Below are 15,145 nucleotides of genomic sequence, written 5' to 3'. Positions count from 1 at the left end.
TTGAACCTGATAAGACAAACCGTTGCGTAATGGAGTATGCATAAATGTGTTGGCCAAGTACGCCAAGGCGCGGAGATATGCAAGTGTTGGCGACACGTATTTTGGATTTGACTTACCGCCTTGATCACCGCCTATGAGGTTCAAGCTCTGAAGATCACGTGTCGGCAATATGAAACCCAGCAATTGCCGACATGCTAGACATGGCTGGCGTTACTAACCTTGAAATATCAGCTTTTCAGGTGAAGAGGTGAATCAATACACCATTGACTATTATCAATCTGTTTACAGTCGCGCCGAATTCAAGTTATCGATAATTTCCTGGGCAGCCCTTTCGCCGCTACGCACAGCACCCTCCATATAACCTTTCCATTCACCAGCCGTCTCTGTTCCAGCAAAGTGCAAATTTCCCATGGGCTCGCGCAGTGCGTTAGGTCCCAATGAGTCCAGAACACCGGGTGTCAAATGGGCACATGGACAATCATAACCAGCCAGCTCATCCTTGCTCCACTCGTACATGACCATCTCCACAAAGTCCTGCTTAACTGTCTCCTCGGCTCTGAACAGTGCCCCCAGCTGAGCGAGGAGTTTCTCCAGGCGTTCTGACTGAGGGAGAGCAGCCCATTCTTGAGCTGGAGGACCGCACATGGAACATGTAAGGGCATATCCACCATCAGCTGGACTACATGAGTCGCGGACAACAGCCGCGGGGCCAGTGAAGGATTGCGCAAGGCCACAAAACCCTTTTGGTATCCAGAAGGGAGTTTTGAATACCATCAGAGCTTCACTGTAGTAACCATAGTTTGAAGACTCGGACCATGCGAGCTTGAGCGGATGAAGAGGGGGTTCGAACCAAATTGTCTTTAGCACAGGACTCGGCACAGTAGTGATGACCTTTCGCGCACGATAGATACTATTATTTCCAGTGACAATTTGAACAATGTTAGTGCCCTCTTGGCGAACCGTTTTGACGGCGTTATTGAGTCGGACGGTGTGCCGGGCAAGTGTCTCAGCCAGCTTCGTGGAGAACGATTGCGTTCCCTGGCGGATACGTAAATGCTGACCTCCTCCTTTGCGGTCTGATCGCATCTGCAACAGGCCACCACCGGATTTGCAGTAGTTGAGGAAGAAAAGGGCCGAGACATCGCAGGGGTCAATACCGAGCATCGCCCGAGTCCAGACTGTCGCGGTCAACATCGCCTTCTCGGAAGCATTTTTGGAGCGTAAATACGCCTCGAATGTCATGCTGTCGAGCCGTGTATCGTGGGGGCTGAAGACATCCACAGCTTGGCAGTCTGCCTCGGTCATATCACGAATTCGGATAACATCCTCGATGGAGGCGAGGTCGAACTAACCAAAGGAAAGTCCCAAGTCAGCCAACTCTGTATAAAATCATCGAGTTCCCCAGCAGATCATGATAAGCCATCCGCGGTCACATTCTCAACCAACCTTGGGACTTTCGCCATATGCAAACGCCAAGATACTACCATCCAGATCTTGCAGCGCGCAGTTTCCAGTTGTGTTCTGTTCAATCACATCCAAACCAAATTGTCTCACAAGACCAATCATGCGCGTCTGGTTCACGTCGTTTATCCAACCCGCACCGAACTCGAGAATTCCACGGCCACTAGCCATAGGTTGACTCCAAGTCTTGCCTCCAACCCGGTCGCGGGCCTCTAGAACGATGCAGGACAAACCTGCTCCCTCAAGTTCCCTGGCGGCCGTCAATCCGGCCAATCCGGCACCAATAATCACAACATCATAATTATCCGCCCGAGGTTCACCGGCCAATGTCCGCGGAATAGACTGTGCCGGGGATGGACAAGCAATGAACGCATCGACTTCGAAGAGCCATGTAGGCACAGCCAGCTGAGGGACTGGGACGATGGTCACGTTCGGTCTGTGTGAGCCTAAAAAGTGCTGAATTGGGCTTGCATGCTTCCGGGTCGCGGGGTCATAATCCACGATGTATAAGTTGAGTTTGGTGATGTCCTTAAACGTAGCTCCACATGCAATAATCACGCGGCGGAGATTAAGGAGTGCGAGATGAATTTGGGATTCGTAGTCGGCCGGGACATGGCCTGACTTAGCGATACCGGCTTGACCTGATACATGTAGGAGCCTGGTATTCAGGGCTGTACTATTAGCTGAGGCGTGTTGTATCTTGGATTTGTTGGAACTATCGAGTATTTCACGGGAGCTCATTCTCAACCGGAAGGACCTCAAGAGAAGCAGCAAGTGAGTTATTGAGATGAAAGAGGGCCAATTATCGGGCATTTGTATAAGGCGATCAATAAGCCTCTAAATAAAAATGCTTGACTCGAGCAGAACTTCATTCGAGAATGCTCATCTCCACCGATTCTTTATGAATCTGAGCAGTATCCAAATTGGAGGGAAATCAGGACCAAGCGAGATCGTTATCACTCAGTCTCCGCGGGAGATAACGACGCATTCTATCGAAACCCCGCATCCGCAGTTTACCTTGATGGCGGAATTCTATCTACGGCCATAGTCCGTCGCGTGATATAAGAAGCGAGCTTCAGGCGAGTGAAGATTTTCATACAGACTGGTGAACATATCAAGATGGGAGACTTGAAGATTGGCAACCCCCATTAAAGCTGTTTGCAATTGTTTGTTTCTCTGCTCCGGTTGTTTGCTTCAGTCTCCCCTTCCCCTTCCTCTTCCTTTTCCTCCCCTCAGCCCTCACTAAAATAGCATCGCGGGGATTAAACCATGTACCTATCGATCCCGATTCAGTGCTACGCCGCAATCGGCATCTCCGATGCCCATAGGAAATTATTCCTCAGAAAGGGGTTGGGGGCCGGGGGCTGGTATGTACGTTCTACTCGGAGCATTGCCCTCGTCTAGCGCGATTCCCACTCAGACTCAGCTTTGACCTTTCCAAGCATTACAAGTCTGTATAAATCTTTGCCCGGGCTTCATAATTGCTTTTTCGACTAAGAGGCGCTATTTCCGAACCAAGATCCACAGCAACCCCTCTCAATTCACCAAGGAATCAATCTCTGTCCGCAAAAAAAGTCTGAAGCACAGCGGGTAAATCAAACAAGCTTTTTGGAATAACTGCCCCGTAAATATGTCTTTTTCGCACTAATTCTTCGATACCAAGGCTTCTACGCAGAGCTCCAGTCATCCCGGGCGACTGCCTTAAGCCTTGTCATGAGTCTACGACTTCCTCCGACTGCTGTGGCTCGACGTGGCTTAGATCATTTGGATACCGGAGACTATTCTATTTTCGTCGCTACGGCTGCGAACCCCTGCTAACGCGTCCGACTAATGCATACAGTCAATCAATCACGATCTTCCAACAGGAAATTGTCTCCATAACCACGCAGTCCTGCTCATCGGCCTCACATTTGTCTATGGCGCAGCATGATCAGCCCCATGACCCGAAACTGTGAACTATGCCAGATAAGACCTTGGGGCTGCCTTAGCCCTCTCGCGTGCACAATTAGACCGATCCAGTGAACTGGTTCATTGCAGTGGGGCTTTGCCGGTGGAAGAAGGGCTGAATCGGTCTGCTCATGAGCTTAAATATCAGGAATGTCCCAGGGAACCCGGAAAGTCATTTCACAGGATTTCCTGCCTGGCACCTTTCACCGACCATCAATATGCCCCCCCCAATTGTGCCCGAGCCCCAGTTTCAGCCCCTTCATGATGTGCTAGCAAAAGCATTTGCCAGCGAGCCAAAGATCTGCTGTGCTTTCCTCAATGACAATGGCAGTCACTGTCAATACACTCCGAAATTTACGAAGATTGAGGATGCCATGTACTGGGTTACATTTGTGTCTCAATCTTTGTATTCAATTCGCAATCAACACTCCCCACTTCCGGGTTACATGTCACAACTATGCCATTATTGCTTGTGCAGTGATCATAGGTTTGGCGGCTACGCCAATAGTAAATGGGAGAAAGATTTGAAGAACGAAGTCATGAAAGAGAAGTTCATTTCACTGCTGAAGACCAATAAGAAATGGCCGCCGCCTGTCAGGGTACTTGAATTCAATCCTTTCAAGTCTGACTTCCCCCTTCTCGACACAATCAAGAGAGTCGATAAAGTACTAGCCAAAGATATCAATGGAATCGACAAAGATTATCTATATGTCTTACGGTCCCCATGGGCAGTGGGCAAGTTGAAGATCGGGGTTTCGGCAGAACACCCGAGAACAGATCGATTCAAAGAGCACCTAAAGTGTTATCCCGACTCCAAAATGCTCAATCAATACGGAATTCCTAAACGTGCCTATCGTGTGGAGCAAATTCTTCTGGCCCAGTTCCAAGGGAACCGTTTCAAGCTTAAAGACCAGTGCTGGGTATGCGGTGAAAGACATGAGGAATGGCTAAATATCGATGAAGAGACTCTATTTGACTGGATTGATGAATGGGTCGATTTTTTTATTCGGGGTCCTGTCTTCCCAGTGTATGACAAGAAGGGACGCTTCAATGCTAAGGCACTGGAGTGTAGTCCTCTTCGGGATTCACCTGAGGGGCCCACGAAAATCACTCCCATCAAAAAGGGTGCCCTATTTTTATCGGGCTCAACAACTCCGCCGAATGAAAGACCTAGTCCAATTTCCAAATTAGTTGGGGACAAGGAGCCCAGTTGGGAAATGCCTGAGAACCCCGATTCCACCCCTACGAAGAGCAATGACCGCCTCTCACGCGAGCCGACTCCGTTGAATGACAGCCCTGATCCGTTTTCCGAATTTGGATCAGATCGAAACCATAAAAAAGTCAACAGCAATTCGCTGGGGATCCCCGAGTCCACCCCTACCAAGAATAGTCGTCGCTCCTCATTACGCTCGTCAACCCCGTTGAATGACAGTCCTGTTCCTTCCAAATTGACTGGGGATGTTGAGAAGACTAGCAAGAATTCGCTCAAGCTTCCCGATTCCAACCCTACCAAGAACCATCGTCGTTCATTGTCACCTTCGCCATCAACCTCGCCAACTCCGCTGGATGAGCGCCCTATCTCGTCTCGCAAAATAAGAGGCGATGTCAAGAAGAGCGTGGACTCAGCGTTAGACACTCCTTTGATCTCGGGCGTGGACTCCCTGACGATTAACTCCAGTCAACGAAGGACCAGTGCGAGACTGAAGACGCCAGTGAAATAGATTTAGTTTGTATGCCATACTTCCAATGTTGATGCGTTTTATGTGAGATGAATAGTTAGATATCGAGTTCGAATAAAACAAACGAAACGCAAAAAAAAACATTCAAATTTTCATTACGATTTTCAATGTCAATTTCAATTTATTTTGAGGAACTTTTGATATAGGATGTAAACGGCGGACCTGTGAATTTGTATGCAGTTAGTTTTGCTTCTTCTATTCTAGCGCCCCTATACGTCATTCTGTAAGATCCGCCTTAACATTTGATAAATTAATATATGTATATACATGCCGTACCGGATTTTCTCTGCCACTCATGGACTCCTTCCAGCCTGGGAAGGTTGACCATCTGGGTACTTCCAAATCGGTGCTCATGACCTTGCCGCTTTTTAGTAGCATAAAGCGGCAAGCTCTAGTCTGCTCAGGGAGCATTACCTCCAGGGCTCTAAGCGGTCTGATTCTACTACAGCCCCAGGGAGATACCAAAACTTATGGAGCAATTGGGTATTGGAACTTGAAGTACTTTTTCCTGCCACACTGATTGATTTCACCAAATGTTATGTTTTGAGTTCGTAAAAGTTGGGGGGGACCAGCCAAGCAAAGAATATACTGAATGACCACAAGTATAGAGCCTAGAAGGTTAGGGTGGTTAGGGTGGGCTGATTTAGAGGTTTCTTAGTGAGCAAAAGTAAAGAAAGAGGTGAGCACTTAGGTGAGCAGTGAAACGAATCCGGAAACGGAAACCAACACGACACCCAAGGTCATGATGTCATTGCCGACGAATTTCACAACGCTGGGTATTTGACTCAGGTACATAAGGCGAGGACAGTATTATGACCCACATGGCCCATAGAAAGACAGAATGGAAGGTACCCAGTGGCTCGAGTAGTATACATCAGACTATACATAAGGTCTCCAAGTTTCTTCCAAAAATTGCCGAGCAGTCCTGGGTTTGAAACCTGGGAAACGATCTCCAATTCGCCCCTCGACTGGTATCTCAAATCCTCTTGAGAGGTAAAGCTGATATGAGAAAACACTGTAGTGCAGAAGCTCTTCTGGCTGAATACCGGTTTCTTCGGGATACTTCAGTATAGGAATATTGCCACTGGCAATGTCCTCCTCCTTCAAGTACTTGATATCAAACTTTTGACCTGCGAAAGATTATTATTGGCAAGAATTGCAAGTCGTGTGAAAAGGACATGAAATTTACCGCAGATATCCTCCGCTATCCTCACGACCTCCGCCAATGTGGTATCATCCCCGTTGCAAATGGTGATCTCCGACCATTCTTCGAGCTCTAAGAGCTTTGCAACCAAGGTCATTGCATCAAAGCTGTAGATCATGGATATGGGGATATTGCCATCTCCCGGAAGACAGGCTTCTCGATGGAGGACATCAATGACGATTTGCATTCGGGGCATGTTCGACCGCGCGATTGGAAGTCCTATGAAATCCATGAATGCGCCACAGATTGGACGAGTCCAAATCAGCCCGGTGGTCTTGAGGAGGTCTGCGGCATCCAGGAACCAGTTGACGCCTGGATCTACCTCCTTTCTCCTGCCGGCGTGTCAGCAGCGTGTCGAAGAAAAATCAGTCAAAGTTGGCCCTACTCTTCACTTGTAAAGTAGCCGAATTCGCTTGTTATGAACCTTGTTACTGTGCTGGCAAGGTCGGCAGCTTTGATCAAATTGAGTTGAGCTTCGGAGCAATCGTCTGCCAACATGCCAATGGCACAGATCACCGTTTGTACTTCATGGCGCTCTAGCGTTTGTACAAGTGCTTCCTGGTCATCATAGTCTACCTGCACGTACTTGGCGTCGCCGATTGGCGACTCGAAATTTTCCTATTTCAAAGCTCTCAATCGTCTGCTCTCTGGTAGGGGGCTAGGGGGATGAGGGGGAGGGGATTGTGTGGGCATACGCTTCGTGTAAGAGCAATCACAGAGAATTTTCCCTCCTTCAGGATCTGTTCCACGAGAGTTTTGCCTACGGAGCCCGTAGCACCGGCTACTGCAACTGTCGGGGTCATGATGGGGATACTGAAGACAGAAACCTGGGAACTTGAGGTCCACGGGTGGAGAAGACCGAGCGGCTCAGTGTGTGCCCAGACTGCAAGCTACTAATACGAAGTGAGCTCGTAAGAGCGGCAACCGAAACCTTAGAATAGCCGGCAGACCCACCTCTGTCTAAACACAGTAAAAGGTCGATTGCTCGTAATATATAACTCTTGGCGCCTATGGGCCGCCAAGCGGGGAAGATGCCTACAGCAATGAAGATAACAGCTTCACACAGAGCAGTATGAGATATTGGGGATGAGGAGAAAAGAGAAAAGAGCAGAAGGTCTGGAGGTTATGCCCCCAAACCCAAAACCAAGCTAGTCCTAAAAGGGGTTGCCAACGCGGCCTAGATCACATGACCCGGAATACCGACAATACCAGTCACCTTTTCCATGATTGACGTACAGGGATTGATCAATTGATAGTTCCAATGTTTTATGAAGCAAATGATGGAGCTGCATATGTGTTGACACGACAACGAACAAACACCCCGAAAAAAAGAACTCTCCTCAAGTCGTTCATCACCGGATATATGGAAATATGGAAATATGTCACAAAGTAGAATCAACTTGAGCTTGAAGTAATCAATTGGAATGCTTACGGATTATGGCTCAAATACTCAAAAGAACAAGAATAAAGAGGGTGGGGAACAGTTATCTCGGGTGCCTTGTTACTACTTAGTCCTCGGTGTAAATAATCACGTGGTCTTAAATAATGTCAATAGGAAAAATACACTAAAATATGCCTTACTAAGTAGGGTGTGCACCCTTTTGGTAAATTGGCAAAATCATGTGATTTCTGAGTTCCGACAAATAATCCAGTCAAGGCAATTTCGAGAATGACTGTATGATCGGCTTCCTGGTTTGCCTACTGTAAGCGGAAGAACAAACGAGTGATGAGGCATGCTTCGAATGGAGTATGCACATCACTGAAAAATCATATCGAGAGGCGATCGATCAATTGTTCTTGGTGTGCAAGTGGGTATAGGGATGGGTTTCCTCATTCTGGCTCTCTCATCGGCGATCTTGACATCATTTTCCTTTCGATTAGGGGGAATCACACCTTCAAAAGCAGGTTGATATGCAGTAGCATGTACCGGTTGTACAACCCGCAGAACCAGTTCTTCATGGTATTTTGACGTATGACGTGGGAACAAAATGAGCGATTAGGGGGCCAGCTTAGATCGGCGGCTACAACGTAACGGTAGAAGCCCGAGCTTCGTAGATCCACGACCCGGGCGCCTGCTCTGCAACTAATGAATTGGATGCCTGCAGGGGCGTCAAGCCAATTAGGGAGCGGGGAAGGGTGTCGAAGGGACTTCTGCTATAGCGGTCTCCACGCCATGCGAGTCCTATCACATGCGGTCAGTGCTAAGACGCTGCGATCTGAAATAGAGTCATACAACATGAATGCATTCCTTTTTTTTGTAGGCCATCAGGATGGGTTTCACCTCATATGTCATCAACTCGGCCCTTTGATGTGGCACTTTTGTTAAGCCCCACTTGTTTCCTTTGATTGTTGTTTCTTCGACATTCCTGGACCATGCTCGTCATCTGATTGGCTGATATCTACTACGGGCTTCATCGACTTCCCATCAACATTTCTCGTCATAAGTTATAAGAAACATTAACCGTATGCATTATTATGCATTCATGATGAGTTGCCAGGATGCGGGTTACACAAGAAAAACCTATGCAAGTGGTGCACGTAGAGAATCACCGCTATTTAAAGCCCCATGGACATGGCCTTGGTGAGTTTGGACTTGAGAGTCGAAATAAATATATAAAAACTTAAGGTCTTCTAAGACTACTAACAATAACAACACCTCTGGAGCTTTTTTGAGCTCTGGTTTTTTACGGACCATTTTCCTCCGCTATCTCTCAAAGATGTCATTCCAATACCTTCCTCCCCCCGGCTTTCCTTTTCGAATTTTTTCGGTCGAAAGAAACCAATTTTATGCCGTGAAAGATGGCTTGACATTTGTGGACGCCTCTATTGAGTCGGATGATCAGCTTTTCATTTTTGAGAAGCCTTCGAATGACGCAAAGGCTGGTAGTCTTATCATCAAAAGCCTAGAGCCGGGGATGTCCTTCATTTTGACGAGGGCTCCAAGGGCCTCCGCATTGCCGAACCCCAATCAGGGCACTCTGGACAGGTATTCGGCTTAGTGGAGGGCACTGGAAAATCAAGTGGCTCTTTTAACCTGTATTCTTCTTTTGATCTTGGTGACGCGATGAAAAACTCTCTTGACAGAATGATTTTCATTTTGGAATTGAGGGCCGGGAAATATGAAGTCACTGCCGACTACGATTCAAGCTCAGGCAAGATCGTCAATACAGTTCCCAGCTATATTGCAGACCAAACAGTCACAAACCATTCCGAAGCCACTCAGTCACCCTCTGTCAATCTGACTAAATCGGTGACCGTAACTGAGTCATTCTCTCAAACTTCGGGGTTTTCAATCACCGTCGGGGCTACTTTCAAGGTCGGTGTGCCTTTAGTAGCAGAGGGAGAAGTCAAAACCGAAATGACCGTCAAACATGAATTCACTATGGGCCAAACAAGCTCGATCAGCACCACTGTTGGACAGGTTGTTCCTGTCACTACACCCCCACATTCCTCTATCAAAGCCACGGCCACTATGAAAAGCTCTACAATTGATGTTCCGTGCACGATAACATTCAAACATAAGGAAACTGGGGCGAGCATTCAGAGTAAAGTTGTGTACCATGGTCTTTCTTATTGGGACTTTACGGTTACTTACAAAAACGTGTAGCCGGGTAATACTGTGACAACTGAAGGATTTGCCAGTATTCAACATGCTTTGCCACTTTTTCATCAAGAATTTATTCAGAGTGCCTCTCGTTTTCGGGATTTAAGCTGATTTTTCGAAATGAGGAATTGTATTTTACCACTTAAGATAGCGTTAATGTTTAGTCCCCTTTCTCTTTTTGTTTCAGTATGGTAAAGGGGTACTAGCGTCATAATATGCAAGAATCCGATAATGCTTCAATAGCAAAATCCAGCAAGAACATATATCAATGCATTTCAATGAACATCATAATACTAGCATATACCAGTATCCGTCAATCCGGCATATGTAATCTACATATGTACAGGTCTGGAGATTTACTTCCACCTTAATACACAAAAGTACCGTTAATTTATAGTACCATACTCCGTACATGGCGCATTTTATTGATTCCCTCATTTAAAATGTGGCCCGCTCAAGGAATGAGCTGCACTAAGGTCTTGGCGGTGGGGCCAGCAAAGAGTTTCTCAGTGTATTTTGGTCAAAGACTATACTTTGCTAGCCCAGCAAATCGAGACAGTCCATGTTACGTATTATAAATTTCAGAGCTATTGACACTTGAAGACTGAGAATACCTCGTCTGGCAATGAGGACATTCCAATTAAGACTGTAATATGAACCTCATACACCGAATTGAGGTTATTATCGGTGTGAAAAACCGGTTTCCATATTCCAGCCAACTGTCGAAGTTGCTTCTGACAACACCAAAGACGATGGTAATTATGGATCTTTTGCTCGACATCTATGACAAAGTTAATTCTGAGAATCAGTCTGCCGTCGAGGACTTTTCAAGGCCGGTGATAAAGCCCCCGACGATATAGATTGGAATCTTGGCGCGCTGGAATTTTCGCCATGCGATCATGGTGATTCAAACCATTTTCACGAGTAAAACACAGGCAAATCCCACAGCCCTTTGAATTTGTGCCTCTCCTGTATCTATTTTTCGTGGATGACTATTGCGAACGAGCATATCTCTGAATTCTTTTGTTACTCTTCATAATGGCTTTATGACTTGTAATTTGAATGCAATATTTATGCATGGTTATTAAACGCTGCGCAAGCTCCCTCTCCAGTAAGCATGTACCTGTCCTGTAGATAGTCCGGGTGATTTACTTGGTAATTGACCCACTGACATTGAATGGTCATAATAATGGGCCCCAGCGTGCAGTACCTCACCCCTTCCTCCTCATTCCTTTGTTGATGCGAATCTTGTTGCGCCTTTCAAAGATAATAATATGTTTAGTTCGTCAGTTTAGGCAATATGTTTACCAGCGCCAGCCATTCCCAGCTCGACCACCCCCTCCATTGGGTCCTCTGCTCGACTCGGGCGATAAATTAGAAGAGGAAACCTTGTGGTGGTTTTCGCCAGATCTCTTTACCCAGTGAAATTAGGAGACGTCTTTCATTCACGATACCAGGTGATTGGAAAGTTTGGTCCCGGGGGCTACTCAACTGTATGGCTGTGGGGGGATTTACAGTGAGGCAGTTTACCAGAGCATCTTGCAACGCTTAATTCAACTCGCACGGATCATTTCCTGTCCGGAACGCGCTAGATGACTTTCAACTCAAATCTGCTGATAACTCTTGCACTTATCAGTGTCTTGTGAATGCACCTTTAGCCATGAGTCTATTCGAACTGCGCAGTCGAGCGGTAGCGAAAGTTCTGCCGGAGGACTTGCTGAAACCAACCTTGATTCATATTCTTCTTGCTCTCGACTTCCTTTAAACAGAAGCTGGAATCATTCATACCGGTAAATTAGTCTCGGTTTCCTTCATCTCACACTATCTGATGTTGACTATGGGTAGATATACAGGGAAAAAACATCATGCTTAGTTAAGAAGACCAGTCAATTCTGCTCGATTTCGAGGAGACCGAGAATCGCAATTCCGGCCCCTACAAATTAGTCGAGAACCGGATGATCTATTCCTCGCGAAAACTTGGAATTACCAAGGTACATGGTCGTCCCATATTAGCGGATTTTGGGGAAGCACGATTGTCTTCGCGAACCGGTACTCAGTGGGAGGATGTACAACCACTGATATATCGAGCCCCGGAAGTTTTATTGCGGATACCATGGAATCATAAGCTTGATATCTGGAATTTCGGAGTTCTCGTCAGCAGACCGCAAATCCCGGATTGAACCTCTTGGTACTGATGTCTTCTATAGGCTTGGGACCTTGTCGAGCAGAGGCATCTTTTCTATGCCCGGGATCCTGAAAAGAAAAGCTCTGACACCCATCACCTTGCAGAGATGATTGCAATTCTTGGGCCACCGCCAAAAGGCGTGCTTCAAAAAAGCCAGTATGGGGATGGATTTTTTTTGACATTGACGGTGCGTCTCCTATATATTCGTTTAGGATATTTGAAGCTATTGCAGCTAACAATGAAGGTATATGTAATTAGAGGGGTGCCATTGAAATCCCCTCCATATCCTTGGAAAACTGGAGGATAATCTACAAGGTCCACAGCAAGACCTCTTTCTCTGCTTTATTCGCAAAATGCTTCAATGGCGACCTGAAGATCGCGCCTCCGCAAAGGAGTTACTTTCAGATTTGTGTTTGAAGTCACCGTAGTATGGAGTCGTGTCCCATGCTTTCTTCTGCGATTTCACACCAAGGGATGCATTCTTGACAGAATGTTAATCCCATTGATTATCGCAGATATCTCGATCATTATACTGAAGTTGGGAAGAGGCTCTTAGGTAGTAGGGGGAAGGGGGAAATTGGAATCATGTAACGACAGGAGAAGGGTCGATACTTATCCAAGGAGCCCCGCTCACGAACTCTCTGAAGACAAATGACTCCTCATTCATGTTTACAATTATAATTTGAGTCCCGTCTACACCGTACGTCATTCTACATGAGTAATATCGTGGTGAAACCCATAGATATGGGAAATATGAAACAGGGGCTCACTAGGTACAGTCGATATACTCAAGCGAAGCCCATGTCCGCGAGAAAATAGAGGTTAGTAAAGTGGTGCAGAAGTCCCCCACCATCGCCAAGCCCAACCATTTTTCAATCGGCAATCGAGATTTTCGAGAAGAAACGTGGGAAATGTGAAACGTAAAACGGTTTCTGGGCGCTTCAAAGTTGCAGTATCCACCAACCCATCCAACTAATCAAGAATCAGTCCGGATAAGTGGAGAATGCAACCTGCAAGATTGTCGTGGCGCAGCTGGATACTATACATTTCCCGCATATTACACCGCCAGATAAGGATCAAGATCTGTCGAGGGAAATTATCTATCTAGTGTTGGTTAAGCGATGATCTTGCCTGACATTTCTATTGCTCAATCCTTTTGCTGCGACTAATGGTCATTTAGCGCATGTCTATAGCGATATGCAGTGCCACCTTGATAAGATCGAGATTCTTGTGACCACCTATGTAAGCGGAGAGAATGTATCATATACTATTATACTGCTAATAACACGGTAATGATTATTCTGATTGCTCTTATGATTTCGAAGCTGTGAGTGGCAATTGACTATCGTAGCCTGTTAGATGCTATCTAGCATAAACCAAACTAAGATACCAAATAGATATCACGATCGTCTGCGATCTTAACCTCAAGACCACTTCCAGTATGTTGAGAAGCGACATCCTTCCAGATTTGCAAGACACTATCCTCCGGGTGGAAGAAATGCGTATCGGCCCCAATGAACCCCGCCATATCGGCCCAAATAACCTTCGCGGCCCCATGTTTGATTTCATATCGGAACGAGTGCCTTCCAGAACCCTGGGTGATCTCCAGACTCATGTACTTTAGTTGGGGCATTCTTAGTGCCGCCTGACCAGCAGAACTATAAAGTTCGTTGAAGAATGCTGGTATAATCTTGGACCGTATATAGCCACCCGAACGGTCCTCGGGGACTGTTCTCACGTAGTCCGGGTACTCTCCTTCTGGATCAGAGTCTTCCGAATCGATTTTATTATCTAGCTCGTTAGGGTCCCGTTCAAAAAGCCAGTCTCCGGACGGTGTGATTGGCACGAAATTCACAGAAAAGGAGACTAGATTTGGCCAGAACGGGAGCTTAACATCTTTGCCCTCCGGATATAAGGGCCAGAACACTTCTCTCCCTATAACAGCTTGGATAGTGATATGCGTTAGCTGTTGAGAGAATTCGCGTATACGCGAAGAAAGAAGATCCGAGTCGTTTTCCGTAACAATTTCAGGGGAGAATCTGTCGTTATGAGGCGGGCAATGGTTGAAGTTTAAATAGAATTCTTGTACTGTGGGTGGCCACAGGTGAAAAAGAGCTGCAAAGCCTATTAATCATGATTAAAATTTGATTTACGGAACCGGGGGAGGATAATAAGACATACCATTACGGTTGCGTTTCCGTAAAGTTTTATCTCGTTTGCATTCATCGTTCAGATCAAGAGTGACTGATCGCAAACAAGTCAAATTTGATGCAAGACGAGCACACGAGGCCGGTTGTATAAGACGGCCGTGAAGAATGAATTCCCTGACATGAAGAGAACTGATGATAGGGACGCTGAAACATTTGAAAATCTTATCCAACTGGAGATAAGATTTTTCGTATCTTCGATGCAGGAGGTCCGTTACGCGATCAAAACGGGCCGCTTTTCTTCGCTTTCGACGTTCGCGAAGATCTGGGATAGCGCTCATATCGCTAGGTGACTGCGCTGTGATGGACAATTCAATACCCTGGGGGTTGTTTGGCCATGATGCTAGGACTTGGAGTAAAGAATGGATGGCTTGAGTGAAGAGCTTGTTATTCCTCTGATGCTCTTCATCCGTCTCGAACCTAGCACGCGCATCCACGTCATAGGGCTCTAGTTCCACGATTAGATCGATTCTCCGAATACAAGACTTCCTCCGCGAGTTTAATTTTAATCGCCTGAATTCATCTAGCCGCTTAGCGGTACCAAGGCAAATTGTGGAGAAGGTACGCTCCTCAATGATCTCTTGCCAGACACGGTCCACCGTGGCATATTGTGAAAGGTGAGATTGACCATGTTGCTGTTCGTGGGGGCTTAAAGGCGGAGCAGTGATATATGACACCATAAGGCCAATCAGCTCGGGGGGAAGGGCCATACTGGTGCAGTGATCTTGTTCCCTGCGGTTATGTGGGGAGATCTGGGAAATTCAGAGAGATAAGCGTTAGAGCGGGGCAGCTTATCCC

General features: G+C 46.6%; 6 protein-coding genes across 6 annotated transcripts; 3 read left to right on the top strand and 3 right to left on the bottom strand.

Moving 5' to 3' along the window:
- Positions 1 to 282: 282 nt before the first annotated feature.
- N7520_000213 (putative flavin-containing amine oxidase) lies at positions 283 to 2,202 on the bottom strand (the record flags this gene model as incomplete). Its single annotated transcript, XM_057134148.1, has 2 exons — positions 283 to 1,347; positions 1,447 to 2,202. 2 exons carry the CDS (start codon positions 2,200 to 2,202, stop codon positions 283 to 285), a joined length of 1,821 nt encoding a protein of 606 aa, XP_057000084.1.
- A 1,424-nt stretch (positions 2,203 to 3,626) lies between these two features.
- On the top strand, positions 3,627 to 5,129 carry N7520_000212 (GIY-YIG nuclease family protein; the record flags this gene model as incomplete). The annotated part of the gene is made up of 1 exon (XM_057134147.1): positions 3,627 to 5,129. One exon carries the CDS (start codon positions 3,627 to 3,629, stop codon positions 5,127 to 5,129), a length of 1,503 nt encoding a protein of 500 aa, XP_057000083.1.
- An 897-nt stretch (positions 5,130 to 6,026) lies between these two features.
- N7520_000211 (uncharacterized protein) lies at positions 6,027 to 7,154 on the bottom strand (the record flags this gene model as incomplete). The annotated part of the gene is made up of 4 exons (XM_057134146.1): positions 6,027 to 6,277; positions 6,337 to 6,683; positions 6,737 to 6,969; positions 7,047 to 7,154. The coding sequence occupies 4 exons, from the start codon at positions 7,152 to 7,154 to the stop codon at positions 6,027 to 6,029; spliced, it is 939 nt and encodes a 312-aa protein (XP_057000082.1).
- Positions 7,155 to 9,436: 2,282 nt separating this feature from the next.
- On the top strand, positions 9,437 to 9,958 carry N7520_000210 (uncharacterized protein; the record flags this gene model as incomplete). The annotated part of the gene is made up of 1 exon (XM_057134145.1): positions 9,437 to 9,958. One exon carries the CDS (start codon positions 9,437 to 9,439, stop codon positions 9,956 to 9,958), a length of 522 nt encoding a protein of 173 aa, XP_057000081.1.
- Positions 9,959 to 11,547: 1,589 nt separating this feature from the next.
- N7520_000209 (serine/threonine protein kinase) lies at positions 11,548 to 12,557 on the top strand (the record flags this gene model as incomplete). The annotated part of the gene is given in 6 exon segments (XM_057134144.1): positions 11,548 to 11,597; positions 11,614 to 11,745; positions 11,809 to 11,827; positions 11,842 to 12,108; positions 12,163 to 12,327; positions 12,399 to 12,557. 6 exon segments carry the CDS (start codon positions 11,548 to 11,550, stop codon positions 12,555 to 12,557), a joined length of 792 nt encoding a protein of 263 aa, XP_057000080.1.
- A 964-nt stretch (positions 12,558 to 13,521) lies between these two features.
- N7520_000208 (uncharacterized protein) lies at positions 13,522 to 15,057 on the bottom strand (the record flags this gene model as incomplete). The annotated part of the gene is made up of 2 exons (XM_057134143.1): positions 13,522 to 14,264; positions 14,322 to 15,057. The coding sequence occupies 2 exons, from the start codon at positions 15,055 to 15,057 to the stop codon at positions 13,522 to 13,524; spliced, it is 1,479 nt and encodes a 492-aa protein (XP_057000079.1).
- Positions 15,058 to 15,145: the final 88 nt, after the last annotated feature.

This window comes from Penicillium odoratum (genome assembly GCF_028828045.1).
Source record: "Penicillium odoratum strain IBT 22623 chromosome Unknown utg000001l_segment0_segment0, whole genome shotgun sequence".
Lineage (NCBI taxonomy): Eukaryota > Fungi > Ascomycota > Eurotiomycetes > Eurotiales > Aspergillaceae > Penicillium > Penicillium odoratum.
This window is presented reverse-complemented; position numbering and strand designations above follow the sequence as displayed.